Below are 21036 nucleotides of genomic sequence, written 5' to 3' on the forward strand. Positions count from 1 at the left end.
TGAGGCTAGGAGTAGGGTGTAACTATAAAGAGAAAGCATGAAGGAGTTTTGGGCTGACTGAACCAGTCAATTTCCTGATTTTGGAGGTTTTACACATATCTTTACATAAGTTAAAATTCACAGAACTACAAACAAAGTTGATTTTACTGTATGTTTATTCAAAATATTAAAAAATTTTAATGTCACATAGATAAGCCAATTAAAGGAAAAACGCCTCTTCCCCAACAACTCACTCCTAAAGTTATTGGGTAAAATGAACATCATAGGTATCTTGCCGAAGGGTGTGGTTGGGCTGCAGCGGCCCAGAGTGGGGCATTAGGATCCAAGTAGGTGAGGCGGGTTATCTCTGCTTGGCATAGAGTTTTGGAGCCTGAGCAGTGAGAAAGGTATTCGCATGGGAAGATGACCTAGAATAGTGAACCAACTATATTAAGGATAATAGGGATCAGGTATCTCACTGTTGAAAGGAGTTCTGTACAAAGGGAGAGAGCAAAAATGAACCCCATGGGATCAGAAATGAAAGTTTAAGTGTGAACTCATGGTTTTCAATATATACATAAATATAAAAATCTAGATGTAAATGTATGCATAATAGACACACACCAACAGCAACTACTCACTAACACATAGAACCTGGCTTCTAAATACCATTCTTCACTAGAGAACCAGGGCTCCTGGGAAAAATGGCTGATTCTTGTGCTAGGGTAGGGAAAGCAATAATAAGTCTGGTATATCTTATGCCAGAGAATAAGAAGTTGCTTAAATAATCATGGGGACATGTCAAAAGGGCATAGAAGCCACCTACAATGACCTTCCACTGGCCGAATCCAGAAAAAATTTTGAGGATCAAAGTAATGGGAATAATAGATTTTAACCCAATGAATAAAGTGGAAATCATGAGTATATATAGATAAATTTAAAGTTTGATGAGAAACAAGGTGGTACTTTTGAAACTACATCACACAAAATACCTAACCATAAACATGAAAAGAATAGCTTTATAGTGGAGAAGACTGACAGACACCACTTAATCAGTGATCTAAGTACAGTTGTCCCTCAGTATCCACAGGGTATTTGTTCCAGCATCCCCCTCGGACACCAAAATCCAGATGCTCAATAATATGACATAGTATTTGCATATAACCTACCACATCCATCCCACAATACTTTAAATCATCTCTAGATTACTTATAATACCTAATACTATGTAAATAGTTGTAAACAACATAAGTGCCATGTAACTAGTTGCCTGTTGCAAGGCAAATTCAAGTTTCGCTTTTTGGAAGTTTCTGGACTTTTTTTTTTTTTTTTACTATTTTCTATCCTTGGTTGGTTGAATCTGAGAATTTGAAACCCACACATATGGCAGGCCAACAGTAAACACTATCAGAAAAAGGACAAATTGAAACCAATAACTTAGGATACAGAAAGAACACAGCAACACTCCTGCAACAGTCCTGTCAAAGATTCATAACCTGATTCTAATCATGAAGAAATATCAAACAAGATTCACAATGACAGAGGTGTACAAAACTAGCCTGTAATCTTCAAAAGAGCCAAGGCTGTAAAAGTCAAGGTTAAAATGAAGACTTGTTCCAGTTTGAAGCAGACTAAAGACCCTGATATTAAAGGCAAGGCATGGGGAATTCCCTAGCAGTCCAGTGGTTAGGACCTAGCACATTTTCACTGACGGCGGCCCAAGTTCAATCCCTGATCAGGGAACTAAGATCCCACAAGCCATGTGGCACGGCAAAAAAAATAAAATAAAGGCAAGGCATGATTGTGACTGGACCCTTTTGCTATAAAGAACATTACTGGGATAATAAGTAAACTTGAATGGAATGAAGGTCCAAGGATTAGGTGGTCATAATGTGTCAATGCTACTTCCCTGATTTTAATGATTGTATTGTAGCTATGTAGCAGCATGTCCTTCGAAGGAAATACACACTTAGGTACTCAGAGGTGATGGGGAATCAAGTTATCAACTTACACACAAACCTGAAGAGTCAGGGAGAAAACAATTCTGTGTTCTTTACTTGTAACTTTTCAATACATTTAAGACTCTTTAAAATATTTAAAATTAGAAAGGACATAAAAAGGATGAAGTAAAACTTCAAGACAATTCTTACCTATATGTCTGGATCACTGGAGATCAAAATGATGTCACTGACTTATAACCATTGACTATAATTTGTATTTGTCACTAACAAAGGATTCACCCAATAACCATATTCACTTCACCAATTCTCTTTTGCACTAATCTATTCTTACTGATAGGTTTTAAACTATTTTTCAATTTCTTGACTTAAAGGCATCTCTCAAGGAATTCAGAAATTTTCAGTAACTCTTAAAATTAACTTAGAATATATCTGTGGATTGTTTTCTCTTTTCTGAAAATTTTTTTCCAGTAATACATTTTCCTTGTATGAACTGGTACACTTAGACAAAGGGGTACACAATTCCTATTTAGAAAAGTTTATTGAACATTATTCCTGCATCACACTTACTGAAAGAAAAACTTAATTTTCCCTGATGGTACCCTGTCATTTCACATGATCTATACCCTAAAGATTTTTGTATTAAAAATACAGGTTAAATATGAAATTAGTAAAATGCAGCATATAAAACTTCATGCTGAGCAAAAACAAGTCCAAAAAAAAAGTTACCGTATATCAACAGAATAGTTCCTACAGTATTTAAGATGTTTCCTATGTAACTCACATTTGAATGCAATTTTTAGAACCATATTTAAATATATTTTGCAATTTGTTAACTGCAGACATTCCCATTTTTCTTCCACCACATCATCTGTTCGTTTTATTAAGCTGGCAAATCTGCTAGGATCCACAAAATGCAGCAAGAAGATGGCAGTTATTTCTCAAGATTTGAGAAATCTGGTCCACCTTTACTGTAGTTTCCTGAGATTTCTGCTCCACTGAAGTCAAAACCAGGATTCTGAAAAATATGGAAAAAACAATTATAAAACTTATAAGGAAAAATATAAGTAACCCAAAAGGAAAATGGTAAAAAGATATAAACCAGCAATTGACAAAAAAGGAAATCTAAATGGACAATAAACATGTGAAAAGATATCAAACCTCACTGTAATCACCAAAGTGGAACATAAAACTATGAGGTACTTTCCCAACTTTCATATTTACAAATATTTAGAAGATCAATATGCATATTACAATGTTGACAAGTGTATGGGCAAACATATACTTTACCATCAGTGTATCAACAGATTTTCAATAACTAGCATTTTTTGAGAGCTTATTACATGCCAGGCAGGGTTCTAAGAGCTATATATATTTTAAAATACTCAGTCCTCACGACAATCTCATGGAGTAAGTACTACCTCAGCCTTCAGTATTTTTAGAGGCATTTCATTTATTCAACAAACATCTATTGATTTCCTACTGTTCAGAAGACACCATGAGAGGCATGTGGAATTTAAGAATGAACAAAATAGACAAAGATCCATGTTCTGGTGGAGATTACATTCTAACAGGAGGAGACAAATAATAAACCCTAAATTACCTAGAGCAGGGGTCAGCAAGCTTTTCTGTAAAGAGCCAGGTAGTAGATACTTTAGGCTTTGAAGGTCATATAGTCTCTGTCATAACTACTTAATTCTGCTGTGGCTATATGAAAGACAATACACAAACAAATAAGCATAGCTGTGTTCCAGTAAAACTTTGCTTCAAAAACAGGCAGTGGGCTGGATTTGACCAGTGACCATAGTCTGCCAACCCCATGATCTAGTGTGTTAAAAGTTTGTAAGTGCTATAGTATAGGATAAAAAAAGAAAGAAGAAAAGTAGGGCAAGTAAGGAAAATGAGGAGATTAGAGTATTTAAATAGAATGATCAAGTATGCTTCATTGAGAAATGACTTGAAAACAGTGAAGAAATTAGCTAAGCTTTGGGAGAAGACCATTGCAGTCAAAAGGCCAGGCATGTTTAATGAACAGCAAAAAGGCCAGTATGGCTAGAGCAGAATGAATGAGGGGGGCAGTAGTAGGAGAGGAGGTCAGAGACACCATGGAGGACCAGACCAATTAGGGCCTTATAAAAGACTTTGTCTTCTACTTGAGTGAAAGAGTTCTGAGAAGTCATATAATCTGTCATGCATTTTAAAAGGACTGCTCTAACTGCTATTTTCAGAAGACGGTAGCTTGGCAAGGGTAGAGGTAAAGAGAACAATTAAAAGGTCAGGCAAGACGTTAGAGGTGGTCCAGGTGAGAGTGGTAGTAGACTTGGTGGTCAAATCCTGAATATATCTAGAAGGCCATGCAAGTAAGGTTTCCTGACAATTGGAGAGGGTGTGAGAGAGAGAGGAATGGAGGATGATTCCCCAGATTTTTTTGATCTGAACCAGTTTCCATCACGTGAGATGAGAAGGCCATAGGTAGGACAAATGCGGGAGGGATATTAGGGAGTTCACATTGGACATGTTGAGTTTGACATGTCTATTAGACAGAAAAGTGAAGATGTTAAATAGGCAGCTGGATATGCAAGTCCAACATTCAGGAGAAAAGTCCAGGCCAGAGACATACGTTTGGGAAACACTATCATATAGATGAAATTATCCATCAAAACTTTAACAGTGGTTTGATCCAGTAATAATTCTCCCATATACCTATCTTAAAGGAAAATTTGAATATTTTCAGAGATGAAAGTACAAACTGTTTGAAATAGACACAGAGAAATCTAAATCTCATCAAAGAGGGAACAGCTAAATAATAACGATACACTCAAACTAGGGAACACTCTAAAGCAGTTAAAAGTAATGAATTTTATCTGTATGTATTAGTAGGGAAAGAGACTGAAGACTTTTTTGTTTTTTGGCTGCACTGGGTCTTAGTTGCAGCACTGGCATCTTTGTTGCGGCATGTTTAGTTGCAGCATGCAGGCTCTTAGTTGTGGCATGAGGACTTCTTAGTTGAGGCATGCAAATCCATATATAGAAAGGCCAGTCATTTTTCTAACCATTTAACTTAAAAAAATTTCTTTGAAGAATTTTAGTAATTTTTTAAAACCACATTTGAGTTTTAATTTCAAATAATAATTATTCTATGAGTTTAAGATGTTTAACTACACATATTCATACATTCATCTGACTTACTTCTTTCTGGAATCTCTCTAATGTAAGTTTTCTTTGCATTTGGTCTTGCACCCAAGGATCAGCTGCATATCCAGATTCTAGAAGAGAAGTCCAACAATTTGCCGCATCTCTCTTTGTCTTTGTAAGAACAATACGGACCATTTTTCGATCCTCTAAACAAACAAACAAAAATCACAAAGAAATCAGAGTTAATCATTAATTTGTATTTTCAAAAATCATTAGGGAATCTTGACATAAAATTGTTTTCAATACATTTCTTTTACTATATCTTCCAAAGCTGCAAATCTACAGCAGGGATAAACATACTAATTTCCAAGACAAAATTAATTTTTAAAAAGATTCTAAGAAATATAATAGATTACCCTTACCCAGAGTCCATGTTCCCTCATCAGCTATTGTAGAATCAAAGAGTTTGCCCTGAAAAATAAACGTATGAGTACTAAAAATAAAGAAATTCCATTCATTTTCATAAAGTTTTCATGATTTAAGACTTACCTTACTTCCCATCTAATCCACATATAATTACTTAAATTGTTTAGAGTAGGGAGATCAAATTTTATACCATTTCAACACACTGATAGGTGCTCAACCCTAAGTTCCCTCCTAGCGAGTGAAGAACCTAGTTTACACTACGGAATATATACTACGACAAAGAACACAGGGCTCTCTACAGAAAGATCAGGGCTCCTTAATTTTTAGAGGATGAAGAAATACTACTGATCACTGATTGGCCAAATGTGAAGTTAATATGTGAAATGCTTTAACTTTAGCAACTATAATAAACTACAAGAAGAGCTCTCCTATGGATATTAAGAAGAAATGATGTCTTTTAAAACAAACTTTTAAAAAACTAAAAACAGAACTACCATACAACCCAGCAGTCCCACTACTGGGCATATACCCTGAGAAAACTGTAATTCAAAAAGTGTCATGTACCACAGTGTTCACTGCAGCTCTATATACAATAGCCAGGATATGGAAGCAACCTAAGTGTCCATTGATGAATGGATAAAGAAGATGTGGCACATATATACAATGGAATATTACTCAGCCATAAAAAGAAACAAAATTGAGTTACTTGTAGTGAAGTGGACGGACCTAGAGTCTGTCATACAGAGTGAAGTAAGGCAGAAAAAGAAAAACAAATACCGTATGCTAACACATATATATGGAATCTTAAAACAAAAAAAAAAGGTTCCGAGGAACCTAGGGGCAGGACAGGAATAAAGGTACAGACGTAGAGAATGGACCTGAGGACATGGGGAGGGGGAAGGGTAAGCTGGGACGAAGTGAGAGAGTGGCATGGACATATATAAACTACCAAATGTAAAATAGACAGCTAGTGGGAAGCAGCCGTACAGCACAGGGAGATCAGCTCAGTGCTTTGTGACCACCTAGAGGGGTGGGATAAGGAGGGTGGGACGGGGCCGCAAGAGGGAGGAGATATGGGGATATATGTATATGTGTAGCTGATTCACTTTGTTATAAAGCAGAAACTAACACACCATTGTAAAGCAATTATACTGGAATAAAGATGTTAAGAAAAATAAAATAAATAAAAAAATAAAAGTGGTTCAATCTCTTTGTAGGGCAATGTAGCATTAAAAAAAATTTAAAGCACATACTGTACATCTGAGGTCAGATGAGTTGTCACTGACTTTTCAGAAACTCGTTTTAAGAAAGAACTAACCAAAATATAAGTTTAAAAGAGAATGCATCTGCTAAAATCCATTTTGATTTGTCGTAGGAGATGAAATTAAAATGTCACATTAAAAAAAGAAAACACATTCTTTTCATGTCAATACCAGTGGAAAAAAATCCTACTTGTCTAAAATCCTAGAGTTAAGAGTTATTGCTAAATTCCCTAAGCTACTGCAAATTAACTAAATTTACTAAAGTAAATTTGAAGTGTAATATTAAATCACCGTTCAGTAAACCCCACAAAATTGCACAATTATTCAGAAAGGTCATCAAGATCCAAGCTGACATAAATCAATGTCTTTCACATGAATCTTCCTTTTCTCTGAGGCACTCAAAACACTTTCCTATAAAATAATAATAACACGTAGTGTGAGCTTATTACATACCAGTCACTACTTACTCCAAGCTCTTCACTCACCATGCTATGCTGAAAACAATCCTGAGAAAGGTACTATAATTACTCCACTTTGTGGATGAAGGCTTAAACAATGAATAATCTCTTGCCCAAGGTTACACAACTGGAAAAATGACAAAGCCAGGCATCTTACCAAGTAGTATCCCTTGACCATTACACAACACTGCCATCAAATATCTTGGGCATCTAATCTGAGAAAGAAATCTAACTTCAACTTAACTGAATTTAACTATAAATTTTAACAAGGAAATAATCGGTACCAGATCCAAAGGGTACTGATGAGAATAAAAGGGATATTATTTTCTTCACAACCTCTTGACACTGCTTAACCACTCCACAAATGAGAATTTTTCTAATTTCAGATGAGAAAATAAATCACCTGACATCACCTTCGAATCCTCGTCCTGACATCTTTATCCTTTATTTTCATCTTTATTTTCCTATAACTGCCTAAATATTTATTAGTTTAATTATGACTCCCTACAAGAGCATAACCTCTCTTGAGTGCGGGAACATTACCTGGCTCGTTCACCGCTGTCCTACTAGCACCGAGATCAGTGCCTAGAGGAAAGTATAGGTACCATAAGTATTTGTTCCTTCAACGATCTAGTTAAGCAGTTCTCAGCTGAAGACCCGCAGAGGAACAAAAGTAACAGCTTCATTTGGCTTAGAAACAAAGCCCGGAAAAGTGGTGTACTCAAATTCCCACCTCAACTCAGGACTGGCCCTGAGGGTGGGGTCTCCGCAGACCAGTCTCCAAGGAAACTATGAACTCTAGCACTCAGAGATTTCAGGGGGCCGGGAAGAAACTGAGCACAAGCCCCAACCTGCCGCTACCTTGAGTATCTCGCGGCCCCCCACGGCCAGCGCCACATGCCGGCTCTGCAGGCCGCACTGAATATCCTGGGCGCGAGTGCCTGGCGGCACCTGAACTTCAATGAACACCTCCTCCAAGGTCTGGTACCACTGGCCCCACGGTGTTGCGCACGGAACCACCCCACTGCGCTCCTCAAACGGGGCTGACATACTCCAGTCGCCTCTCGGCCGCGGTGGCACCGAGCGATCTGAGCGCACGCACGGAATATCCGCGTTCGAGCCACGCCCCGGCTTCTCCGCTCGGGTCACTGCACATGCGCAGGAATGTAACCTGAAGTCTCCGCTCGTGTTCGTTTTTCCCTTTCAGAGGCCATTTAGGACGGTGGCAGAACCCAGGTTTAACGAACTGAAATCCGGAAAAGTTTACCTCCAAGGAACGACGGGAGACAGCTGGAACCAGTAAAGTCAGAATTCATTACACTGCCGCCAACATGACGTCAAAAGCGACTGAAAATTCTTTGATGTGAACTGCGCTTGCGCAAATGCTGCTGGTGCTTAGTTAAAATTGAGTAACGCCAGCAGGGGTTGGGCCCGTGGGGAGGGCGCGGGGCGAGAGGAGACAGTAATAGTCTCCTATTGGATGGTAGCCTAAACAGATCACCTAATTGGACGCTGCTAGAACCGAGTACGCATGCTCTATGGATGTTCCCGTCCTGGATTGGTGTGTCCAAGGCTTTGGCTTTCCGATTGGTTAAAGTTGGGTGGGAGGGGAATAAGCGGGGAGATTTGAATTTGAAGCGAATAGGGCCTAACAAGCCGCAGGAAGTTGCCGAGGAGCACCCTAGAAACCTTCGGTTTTGTGCGGCGGGTCGTCAGCATGTCCTTTTCTAAGGCGCCCCTGAAACGATTCAATGACCCTTCTGGTGCGTACGGGGAAAGGATCTGGGGGACAGAAGAAGCTCTCACGCCCCTTGCCCCTCTTGATTCCCTTCATCAGAGGCAAATAGAAGGCGATTTTTAGGGCTGGGATGGGGCTCACTTAATTGATTCATTTTCCTGAAACACATGCTAAGGTTTTACTACATGCCAAGCACTATTCAGAATGATAAGGTTACAACAGCGAGCGAAGCAAAATCCCTGCTCCATGAAGCTTACATTCAATTGGAGAATGCAGCCAATAAACAGTGCTGTGGAGAAACTAAAGCAGAGGGAAGGGAATAGGAATTAGGAAGCATTGATAGCTATTTGTTGGTCAAGTCCGAAGGCCTCACTGTTAAAAATATATATATATATTTATTTATTTATTTACTATTGCTTTTGGTTTGAACTTGTGGATTTCTTTTGGATATCCCATTCAGGCGTAAAAGAAGGAAGATTGGTAAAGGCAGTTTATGGGTGTAAAATTATGGCAGTAGCACTTAGTGAAAACACTATAGATGAAGTAATGGGAGCTAATTTTGACAGTACCCCAGGCACCACACTAAGTCTTTACATAGATTATTCTATTTTAATTCCCCCAAATCCCTATTGTTCATTATTTTATTGATAAAGAGATGGAGACTATTTGCTAAATGTTACACAATCCAAACTGTCAGAACTGGGGCTTGAAACCAGGCCTCCACGAACCCCTCCTGTGCTCCTAACCACTGCGGTGCAAAAGCACAATAACCATGAAGCCTTCCGTGTGGTTGGTAAGGCATTCATCATTTAGTGGCTACTAACTGGATGCAGGGACTATGCTAAGGTCTTCCCTACTAGATCTGGTTTATTCTTGCCAACAGCCAGGTGAGGCAGGTACTGATATTGTCCTCATTTTACAGCTAAGGACACTAAGGGGTTTTGTAACTGTACTGAGCAGCCTGTAAGCGACAGCTTAATATCAAAGCTCATGATTTATCCTTTATAATGTACAGTTTTAACAGTCACTCATTACACCTTAATTTCTATTAGCTAAAATGCAAATGGAAAAGACCTCTGCTCACAAAGGAAGGCCAAGGGGGCAAATGGATCAGCACAAGCATATTTTTTAATTAGAAGACTCAAGAACCATATAATTTTCCAGACATTCAAAGAACCTACTCTAAGTTCTGTCAGCAGTGTGTCTTTTAAGGAGATTTGTTTGTTTGCTTGCTTTATAATAGATTAAACTGCTTTTGCCAATTACACAAAATTTCAGGCTCACAGTTTCAAGAGTAATAAGTTACCATCTATTTGATGCTGTGTGTGTGTGTGTGACTATAGTGATTTCTCGTATTACTCCAGAAATCCTAACAACCAAAGTATGAGGTAGCTACTGTTTTGTGAATGAAGAATCAGTCTCAAATAGAAATAACTTTCCAGGGGTCTTAAAGCTAGACTGGAAAAGGAGAGAGTATAATGTTCTTATTTATCATCTTCTCCCTATGACTGCAAAGTACCTGGCATATGGTATTATCTATTGATTGGCAGACAAAGCTGGATTTGAACATCGATCTAGCTGATTACTATACAAAACTCTATTCCCAATCCCACATCCCAAGTAACTTTCTGTTTTCTTTGCCGCACTGCCAAACTCAACCCTGAGCTAAATACTGAGGAAAGGGACATGATTGAGACTGTCCCTAACTTCAAGCAGTTTTGTCTAAGGTGGGAGATGGATAAGTACATTATTATAACCCATTACAAAACTGCAAGAAGTTCTATGATAGTAACAATATGCGTAGGCTGCTGTGGAATGGAGGTTTCTAGCTTGATTTGAGGATTTGGAGAAAACTGGAAGAGGCGACCTCCAGGCTGAGATCTAAAGTAAGCAAGAGCCGGATCTCAAGTCAGCTTTGCATAAGCCCTCTGAAATGCCTTCGATTTGGGACTCCAGTTACATGAGGTTATACAGTACAAATTGCTGAAACATAGAAATATAGTCTAGCATAGTAGTTTGTACTTTGCATAACCTGGCTTTATAAATTTTCTGGTGTATTGATACTAGACAGAGCTAGATCGTCACTAAATTTTTATTCCAAGCTAAATCTTGAGGGCTAGACATTTTTAGTAGCTTCATTTCTAAAATCTGCTGATGGTTTCCTCAGTGAATCTCTCTGAGTAGAGTTGATTCCAAATATTTTATTTCTTATATTCAGTCCTTAATAACAAAGCTGTATTGCTTGTTCTGACACAATTTTCATCCCAAAACTGTCTGTTGTTTTGCTCGGTTGTCTGTGTTCCTTTGACCCAATTGAAGTAAAGGTCATTTGGGAAGATAATTATATTTATTATTCTTCACAGAGAAGCCTAATATCAAATGGGTGCTATTTTTACATTTGAAAATAAAGGAAACTTTTAAAAAAAATTTTATTGGAGTATAGTTGATTTACAGTGTTGTGTTAGTTTCAGGTGTACAGCATAGTGATTCAGTTATACATACACATATATTCATTCTTTTTTAGATTCTTTTCCCATATAGGTTATTACAGAATATTGAGCAGAGTTCCATGTGCTATACAGTAGGTCTTGTTGGTTATCTATTTTATATAGATATGTATGTGTGTATATGTTAATCCCAAGCTCCTAATTTATCCCTCCTCCCCATATTTCCCTTTTGGTAACCATAACTTTGTTTTCGAAATCTGTGAGTCTGTTTCTGTTTTGTAAATAAGTTCATTTATATCATTTTTTTTAATTAGAAAAAGAAGCAATTTATTAATAGTATTTTTACATTTATATTACTTTACTATGACTTTTTTTTAACTGAAGTATAATTGATTTAAAATATTGTGTTAGTTTCAGGTGTACAGCAAAGTGATTCAATTATATTTTTTTCAGATTATTTTCTATTATAGGTTATTATAAGACATTGAATATAATTCCCTGTGCTACACAGGAGATCCTTGTTGCTTATCTGTTTTATGTGTAGTAGTTTGTATGTGTTAATCCCATACACTTAATTTGTCCCTCCCCCCTTGCTCCCCTTTGGTATCCATAAGTTTGTTTCCCATGTCTGTGAGTCTGTGTCTGCTTTGCATATAGATTCATTTGTATTAATTTTTAGATTCCACATATAAATATCATATAATATTTGTAAGACATGCTTTTAACTTAAGATCATAAGTCACATTAGATGAGATTTTAATATTTTATGTTTCCTCTAGGATGTGCACCATCTCCAGGTGCTTATGATGTTAAAACTTCAGAAGTATTAAAAGGACCAGTATCCTTTCGGAAGTCACAAAGGTTTAAAACACAAAAAGGTAATTGATCCCAAAATAAAATAATGGTTATATGATCTTGTAAATTTTGAAGTTAAGAAAACAGTATTTAAATTTAAAGATGCTGTAGTATTTCTAAAAATGTGAAGCTACACCTATATTTAATTTTTCTTAATTGATAGATTTACAAAAGGGTCAACTTCAGAATAACACTTTCATCATTACACTGTTGTATAACCAGGAAAATTAAGCAAGATGCCATAGATATGTAGTTTTCCTTTTCGGTTACTTTAACTCTCTGTTGGAGAATATTACAAAGAATATTAGGAAAATTAGGAAAGAGATGTGTAAAAAATATTGTGCAACTAATTATTTGAAAATGTACAATCAAGAAAAGAATAACTTTATATTGCTATAAGAAATTTGGGAATTGTGTTTTGTCTGTGGTTCAAATATGTAAGCACAAACCATGATCTGTACAATTTGTTTTATAGCAGAATCTCAACAAAATCTTAATGTTGACAAAGATACTACCTTGCCTGCTTCAGCAAGAAAAGTTAAGACTTCGGGATTAAAGGTAAGGAGCTCTTATATTCTAGCTGGTTTATAAACTGTAATATGAACATATTTCTGAAAGGTACTGTATTTGACTAGAATGGGTTAAGTGTATAAATTAAGGTTATTGGTAAATCTGTAAATTAGTAAAACATTATCATTGGAACTCCAGCAAGCTTTACATACCTGCCTGTGTCATTACTAAATATATTGTGTTTAAATGTGCCCTTAGTTCAAAGTTACAAAATGGTCTCCACTTCTCAGTCATTTCTATAGCTGGGTAAATTTTATAATACTTAGAAAGCCTTTAAAAATTATGCAATGCTTTGATTTGTTAGTTACCATAATTTGAGTTGTTCTGGTTTTGTTTGTTTATTTGTTTTGGCGGAAGAGTAAATATTGGCAAACAAAAAGGAAAAAACATTCTAATGCCTAAAAGAGGTCTAGTACTCAGAAACTGCCAAGGAGTGGTAGGAGATTAAATTCTTAATAACTTCATGTTATAGCTTGTGCAATAGCCTACTATTACGGTTTCCATTAGTTCATAAAGCAAGTTGTTCTTCCTTAAGGAGTTGCACAACTTGGTATTTTAATGTGAAAAGATTCAGAGTTGGGAAATCAAAGCTATAAGTTAAGCTTATTCTTGTTCATTAATTTGGCGATTACCTAAGTCTCTTGTTCTATAAAAAAAAGAGCTGTTGTCCAATATGGAAGTGATCAGCCACGTGTGGCTACTGAGCACTTGAAAGTGAAGAATTGAATTTTTAGTATTATTTAATTTTAATTAATGGGTAGTTAAAAACTGATACTTGATTCTGTTGTTATAAAACTTAAATGTTTTTGGAATAACTTGGGTATGTGAATCTACCTTTTCATCTGTATATTTTGTGAAATCTAAATATAGATAGCTATTTCTAATGAAAATTTAGCATCTGAGTTGAGACGTGCTGTAAGTGTAAAATATACAGCAAATTTTGAAGACCTAGTACCAAAAATATAAAATACCTTGTTAATAATTTTATACTAATGACATGTTGAAATAATATTTTTGATATCTTGGTTAAAGTAAAATGTATTATTAAATATTTTACCTTTTAAATATGGCTACTAGAAAATTTGAAAATATGTACATAGCTTGCATTATATTTTTATGGGCAGCACTGATACAGATACCCTTTTCTTGGAAATTGATGTAAATTTCTTGACTTGAATTTCTTAGAGAAACAGTTCTGAAATTTAAAACTAAATTACAAACAAGTTTGTGTAAAACTCCTACATAATAGGCCTTCCTTGATAGAAAATGCTATCAAGTGTGAAATTAATAAACATGAGACTGGTGGCCCTTCCCCAACTTAGAAATATATGAAACACATTTTGTTCAAGGTGTTTATGACTTTTCTTCCATCTTTAGATGGAAAAGATAGATATTCTGTTTTGGGCCGTTATCTCAGAAAGCCTATTGGATATAAAAAGATACGTAAAAATACATCTTATTGAGAATAAAGGCAATGAGTAGATTAGAATCAGTGTGTATTATTTCAGTTTTTCTTTATGTTTTTGCACTTCTAGTTTTTTCTCATATTTGGGATCTAAGTTTAAGTTGCTTTCTTTCTTTTTTTTTGTGCGGTATGCGGGCCTCTCACTGTTGTGGCCTCTCCTGTTGCGGGGCACAGGCTCCGGACACGCAGGCTCAGCGGCCATGGCTCACAGGCCCAGCCGCTCCGCGGCATGTGGGATCTTCCTGGACCGGGGCACGAACCTGTGTCCCCTGCATCAGCAGGCGGACTCTCAACCACTGCGCCACCAGGGAAGCCCTGATTTCTCTTTTTAAGAGTCTTTTTTTTTTTCTGAGATAGCATACTTAAGTATTTAAAATGTATTGCTGTTTAACATTAGAAAAGAGGACCTGTTCTTTTCAGTGGACTTGTTAGCAAAAGCCTCATCTATTGGGGTAAAAAATGTTCAAGCCTGAAATATTTTAAGATTTGAAGAACCTTTTCCTTCATTTGCTAGGTAAGTCACCTACAAAATATTTTATAGAGTCAGTGAAATGTTTGGAACCCTTAATCTTTTCTAAAAATCAAATTTGGCTATGGTATTTGTGGCACTTAAATTTGATTGTCTCTGTTCTTTGATTTTCAAATAGAAAGAATCTCAAAAGAATGAAAAAGATTTGAAGATGTTGGTAAAAGAGGTAAGCAGTACTTTCAACTTACTGAAAAGTAAGTGTAATATAATGGAAAAAGAGTTACACATAGTTAAGAGACAAGGATTCTGTTGCTATTTGAGGAGTCATATAGTGAGGCATATGTACCATCCAGGCCAGTACCTACAGGGTAACCAATCCTTGGCTTGGATACCATATTTTAGAGCGTGGTTGTCAATGTGGTATGCAATTTGTTAGCTTAGTAAGGGATGGATTCAAGGTAATCTACTTCATGAAAAACGGATAACTAAAATCAATATGTTAGTTTATTACAACTATATGTGGATCAAATATTAACCTTTACTCATAGCATACACTCTTCCTATATAGTAATCTATGTGTTCAGACAGTAACTAGCTAGAAAACTTGGTGAGCATGAAATCCTAGCAGGTTATTTGAATTGTGATGGAGTTGTGCTAACTTACTGCATCTCTGCACTATAGGTATATGCCTTCCTCAAGGATAAAATGACCTACTGCCTGTACTATCCAATATAGTAGCCATTTACCACGTCTCTATTTAAATAAAATTAAGAATTCAGTTCTTCAGTTCCACTAGTCACATTTCACCTGCTCAGTAGGCACTAGTGGTAAGTGGCTACCATACTGCACAGTGCATTTCCATCGTAGCAGAAATCTCTACTGAGCAAAGCTGACCTAAAAAACCTGCCTACTTCCCTAAGCAGGGCAAGGCTGATCACTGCCAGCTTTGCTTTTCTGGCAGTCTTTTTTCTGTGTTTCCATTACTGAGCAACTCTTTCTAGTAGACATATTCTTTTTTTTAATAAGAATTTTCTACTTATTTATTTATTTATATTTTTTGGCCACACCACACAGCATGTGGGATCTTAGTTCCCCAACCAGGGATCAAACCTGTGCCCCCTGCATTGGAAGCGTGGAGTGTTAACCACTGGACCGCCAGGGAAGTCCCCTAGACATATTCTTTTGACGTATTAAAACTTACTATTGATTACAGTTAAATGTTGGCTTAAGATCCAGAATATGTCAAAATAACTTTGCAAATCTCTGCCCTTGTTGCTCTGATCCTTTTTGTATTTATTTTAGTAATACTGGCTATCATTTTATTGAGGATGCATGCCTATGATGTAGGAGTTAATACTTAGATATATAATAACTGAGTGTCTCCGAGTGTCTATGAGATAGCTGGTGAGTGAGTGACAGTGCCAGGATTAGAACTGGTAATTTGTATCAGTTACTTAATCTTTTAGAATAGAAATTTTTGACAAATACAGCTCTATTTTATTTAAGCCCCACAGTATTTGTTGTTCGTTTGATTAATTTGAATTAATTATCGATATTTAAAAGTAAAATATCATGCAAAACAAATTCAGATTTCTGACTTCTCTTGCAAAATTAGAAGATCTGATAGCACAGTTTCCGCATCCGTTGCCTTCTTTAGACCCCACATTTGCTCAGTCAGTCCTCGCCTGGCTCTCTTATTTATATTATCTGCTTGGTCTTTTGAGTTTACAGTCCTTTTTTGGAGCTTAAGTTTCTTTAACTGAAAAAAGTGTGATGTAGATAATCTCAGCATCCTTTTTTCTGTTTTATGATGTGCTATCAACATTGGTTTTAAACCAATAATGTAGGCATAAAGAATCTTATAGTAGGGAATCTTAAAGCTCATTCAGTCCCTAGCATCTAGTTCACAGCTGTATATATAAGTGGTGCTTGATATATTTTTAGTTAAAGCAATTGGCTTAGAATACTGAGATTAGTATGAATACAAAGCCAATGAGGGTAGAAAATACTTTTCATGTGATTTAATGCAGCTGTGCTTTCTTGATACTTTTATACCCAGCTAACAGTCTATTTGGGTAAACGTTTTATGTGAACTAGAAAAGAATGTACATGCACTTGTTGGTTATAGTGGTCTATATATGACAATTAGTTCAAGTTGTTTAACAGTTTTCTTCAGATCTTTATCTCTACTGATATTTTTGTCTGTTTACTCTATCAGTTACTGAGAAAGGTATTTTTAAATTTGTAGCTCTGGGGATTAGTCTATTTATCTTTTTAATTCTGTCAGTTTTTGCTTTGTATATCTTGAAGTTATGATATTACTTTGTTGTGCACAACAAATTTAAGATTATGTCTTCCTCTTGAAATAATCTTTTACCCGTAAAATTCTTTATTCCTAGTAATATTTTTTGCCTTAAAGTCTACTTTGTATGATATTAACATAGCCATATCAGCTTTCTTTTGTTTAATGTTTACATGGTAAATCTTTTCCGATCCCTTTATTGTCAATCTATGTCCTTAAAGTGCATATCTTACAAACACCTGGGATCATTTTCCTTCAGCCTGAAGAACTTCCTTTAGAATTCCTTATGCAGTTCTACTGTTGACAAATACTCTCAGCCTTTTTTTTTTCCCCTCTGAAAACATCTGTATGTCACCTTCATATTTTTAAAGGATATTTCATTGGGAATAGAATTTTTGATTGGCAGATTTTCTGCATACATTTTTAAACATTTCATTGTCTTCTGGCTTCCACATTTTTTGTTGACAAGTATGTGTTTTTGATTTAGGTTTTGGTTTTTACCTAGTAATTGCAGCAGGAATGATGGCTTGCTGATGCCTACCATATCCTACTCAGAAGCCCAGTTCTGCTTTCCCAGAAATGAAAAAGATATTTAGCATTTCAAGCTATAATTTGACTTCCTATAATTAGAACTAGAGTAAAGAAGACTTTTTATAGGTAGAAATCCTTAAAAGTGAATAAACAGTTTAATTACACCTAGAAGTTTATGACAGTTCAAATCCTCTGTTCTTAAAATGCTTACAGTTTTTCAAGATGTGTGATAAAATAAATATGATTGCTTAAACAGCTAAGAATATCTAAGAGCATCATGTCACAATCAGAAGTTTGTCTAGAACTTTAATATTTTGATTATCAGTAGCATTTAGTGATTATGTTGGTAGTAATCAGTGAATTATTCATTTATCACCTTGTTTCTGTCCAGATTCGTGTTCTTGTGCAGGAACGTGGTGCTCAAGACAAGCGGATCCAGGATCTGGAAGCTGAGTTGGAGAAGATGGAAGCAAAACTAAATGCTGCCGTCAGGGAAAAAACATCTCTCTCTGCAAGTAATGCTTCACTGGAAAAACAGCTTATTGAATTAACCAGGACTAATGAGCTACTAAAATCTAAGGTATTTGAACCTCATGATAATATTTACAATTGAATAAATAATAAACATGTTTTTTTTCTCATATAGCTGTTTGGGAATTTTAGGCCTAGTTTAGTCATTTTCCTTCACTAAATGTACTTTAAATATTAAGCTGCTTCCAGTAGGAATTATTATTGCATCTTTTTTATTTTGGTGCCTGGCACATAAGAGGTTATAAACAAAAAAGTTTACTTTTTGTTTTAATGTCTGACACTTTCTCGCCTTCTTCAAAATCACCCCCAATAAATAAGGCCACTAATAAATGTTGCAGAATTTACATCTAGAAGTATCTTTAAAGATCTTTCTCTGAAAGAAATAATAGCATAATAGCAAGCTTCCATCTCAAATCCTTTTGGAAATATAGTGGGAAATGAATAATTGTGTGGACTAAATGTGTTCAATAGATAAATTGTATTTATCAATATTAATATAATAATGATCTTAAAGGACTTAACATGGTCGTCTTGCTTTTTTACAGAAGTAGAAGGAAGCTGTAAATCACTCTTCAGCTTAATAAGAGTCATTTATTCAGGGCCTGTCATGTGCGGAGCTCTTTGATTACAAAGGGAGTAAGAATGCATACGAATTAAGCACGGGGAAGGGAGCAGATTCCTAGGCCCCACTCAGGGAGATTCTGATTTATTAGGCCTGCGATGAACCCTATAGTCTGCATATTTCAAAGTAGACCAAACAATGCAGATGCATTTTGTTAAGCAAACACACTTTACGAAATTCTCTCCAAGAAGCTTGTCTTAGAGCCACACAGTGGAATTTCTAGCATATACAGATAAACGACCACTGAAGCTGATTTCAAAAGTAGACCAGAAAGTCACATGAAGGAAAAGGAGAGACAAGAACAGTAGTAGTGTAAAACCAGTAATCCTGGCTCTTTTCTCTACCAGAGTATGTTGTAGGCAAATAACAGTCCCAATAATAGATAATCAATATTTAAGTGATTTTTTTTACAGGACTTAATAGAAAATATTTCTCGATTTTTTATGTTCGTTGTACTTAGTTTTCTGATGATAGTAACCAGAAGAATTTGAGAATTCTAAGCCTTGAGTTGATGAAACTTCGAAACAAAAGAGAAATAAAGATGAGGGTGAGTGATACCTTTGGTAAGTTTGCTGTGTCTGGAGCGGGGGATCTGAACAAGTTCTCATTTCCTAAAACAGATATTTCTGTTGTGTAGAGCATGATGGCTAAACAAGAAGGCATGGAGGTGAAGCTGCAGGTTACCCAGAAGAATCTCGAAGAGTCTCAGGAGAAAATAGCACAACTTGAGGGGAAGATGTGAGTGACTAAAAGGAAAGAGATTCCTTTGTATAACCAATTTGTGTGTGTGTGTGTGTGTGTGACCAATTTTTGATTTACCTTTCTCGGCTAGTTATTGTTTACTGAGACTTTAACCTTCCCTTCATACTTACCTCATTGCCTGCCTCTACTTGCCCTATTTCTCTTCCTAAGTGACAGTTGAGCCCTAATCATTCCCAAACGTTTTATGCTGAAAGATGTATGAATGTATTACTTTTGTACGTCTTCTGTATCAGTAATGAGGAAAGACTCATGGTCTTTCTAACAACATAATCTTACGGAGGTTGTAGTGAGACCAAAACTGAGAAGTATTGGTATAGGGAGCTGTGATGAATGCACAATCCTAGCCTTCTTTTTATTACTCAGCTGTAATTCGTATACAGTAAAATGCACAGATCGTAAGTATTCAGTTTAGTGACTTTTGACAATTGTATACACCTGTATAACCACCACCCAAATAAGGTAGACAGTGTGGCCATCCCCTCGGAAAGTTCCTTCGTGCTCCTTCCTGCTCCCCTGTTCCTCCCCCATGGCTGCCCCCGTACCCCTGCAACCACTTTCTGACTTCTATCATCATAAATTAGTTTGCCCTTTTTGGAGACATTTATTACCACATGCATGCATATGTGTGTATATGTGGCTTCTTTTGTTTAAGATAATTTTTTGAGATTCAGCCGTACTGTTGGGTGTATTATAATTTGCTCCTTTCACTTCTGAGTAGTATTCCATTATATGAATATACCTCCATTTGTTTATTATTCTCCTATTGATCAATACTTGGGTTTCCAGTTTTTGACTATTATCAATAAGTCAACTATATATGCCTTTTTGTAGACACAGGCTTTTATTTCTCTGAGTAAATATCTAGGAGTGGAATTTCTGTGTCATAGGGTTGTATACATATAACGTTTTTTAAAACACTCAAAGTGGTTTTGCTGTTTTACACTCCCGCCTAACAATGTGTGATAGTTTCATCTGTTCCATATCTTCATCAACATTTGATGTTGTCATCTATTTGATTTCGGCCTTTCTAGTGGATGTGAAGTAGTATCTCATTTGTGATTTTATTTATTTATTTTAATTTATTTATTTTATTTATTCTTAGCTGCATTGGGTCTTCGTTTCTGTGTGTAGGCTTTCCTCTAGTTGCGGTGAGCGGGGGCTACTCTTCATAGCAGTGCACGGGCTTCTCATTGCGGTGGCTTCTCTGTTGCAGAGCACAGGCTCTAGGCGCACGGGCTTCAGTAGTTGTGGTGCGTGAGCTCAGTAGTTGTGGCGCATGGGCTTAGTTGCTCCGTGGCATGTGGGATCTTCCTGGACCAGGGCTCGAACCCATGTCCCCTGCATTGGCAGGTGGATTCTTAACCACTGCACCACCAGGGAAGTCCCTCATTTGTGATTTTAATTTGTTGTTATTAATGTCGAGCATCTTTTTATGTGCTTATTGACCATTCGTATATATCCTTGTGTAAGGTGTCTGTTGGTCGCTCGCCCGTTTCTCAAATTGTGGTGTTTGGAGGAGGTAAACA

At 36.4% G+C, this 21036-nt stretch overlaps 2 protein-coding genes across 2 annotated transcripts in view; one reads left to right on the forward strand and one right to left on the reverse strand.

Annotated features, from left to right (window-relative positions):
- Window positions 1-1286: 1286 nt before the first annotated feature.
- Window positions 1287-8364, reverse strand: NUDCD2 (NudC domain containing 2). Its single transcript, XM_030841234.3, has 4 exons — window positions 8080-8364; window positions 5495-5543; window positions 5127-5278; window positions 1287-2955 (listed from the first exon to the last, which is right to left on the reverse strand). Exons 1-4 carry the CDS (start codon window positions 8266-8268, stop codon window positions 2872-2874), a joined length of 474 nt encoding a protein of 157 aa, XP_030697094.1. The 5' UTR covers window positions 8269-8364; the 3' UTR covers window positions 1287-2871.
- A 571-nt stretch (window positions 8365-8935) lies between these two features.
- The window catches only part of HMMR (hyaluronan mediated motility receptor), a 28548-nt gene continuing 16447 nt past the window's right edge, over window positions 8936-21036 (forward strand). Inside the window, exons 1-7 of the mRNA XM_030841241.2 lie at window positions 8936-8981; window positions 12183-12281; window positions 12737-12816; window positions 14941-14988; window positions 17987-18175; window positions 19209-19295; window positions 19386-19486. Coding sequence (XP_030697101.1) covers window positions 8936-8981; window positions 12183-12281; window positions 12737-12816; window positions 14941-14988; window positions 17987-18175; window positions 19209-19295; window positions 19386-19486 — 650 coding nt within the window. The remainder of the gene's footprint in view (window positions 8982-12182; window positions 12282-12736; window positions 12817-14940; window positions 14989-17986; window positions 18176-19208; window positions 19296-19385; window positions 19487-21036) is intronic.

The sequence above is a fragment of the Globicephala melas genome, chromosome 3 (genome assembly GCF_963455315.2).
Source record: "Globicephala melas chromosome 3, mGloMel1.2, whole genome shotgun sequence".
Lineage (NCBI taxonomy): Eukaryota > Metazoa > Chordata > Mammalia > Artiodactyla > Delphinidae > Globicephala > Globicephala melas.

Excerpts from the sequence above, each read along its gene's own strand:
- NUDCD2 (XM_030841234.3), bottom strand. The coding sequence starts at position 8,268 with ATGTCAGCCCCGTTTGAGGAGCGCAGTGGGGTGGTTCCGTGCGCAACA. Across the intron at positions 5,544-8,079 it reads GGGGCCGCGAGATACTCAAG|GGCAAACTCTTTGATTCTAC; the intron begins GTAGCGGCAGGT and ends TTTATTTTTCAG. Across the intron at positions 5,279-5,494 it reads TGAGGGAACATGGACTCTGG|AGGATCGAAAAATGGTCCGT; the intron begins GTAAGGGTAATC and ends TTGTTTGTTTAG.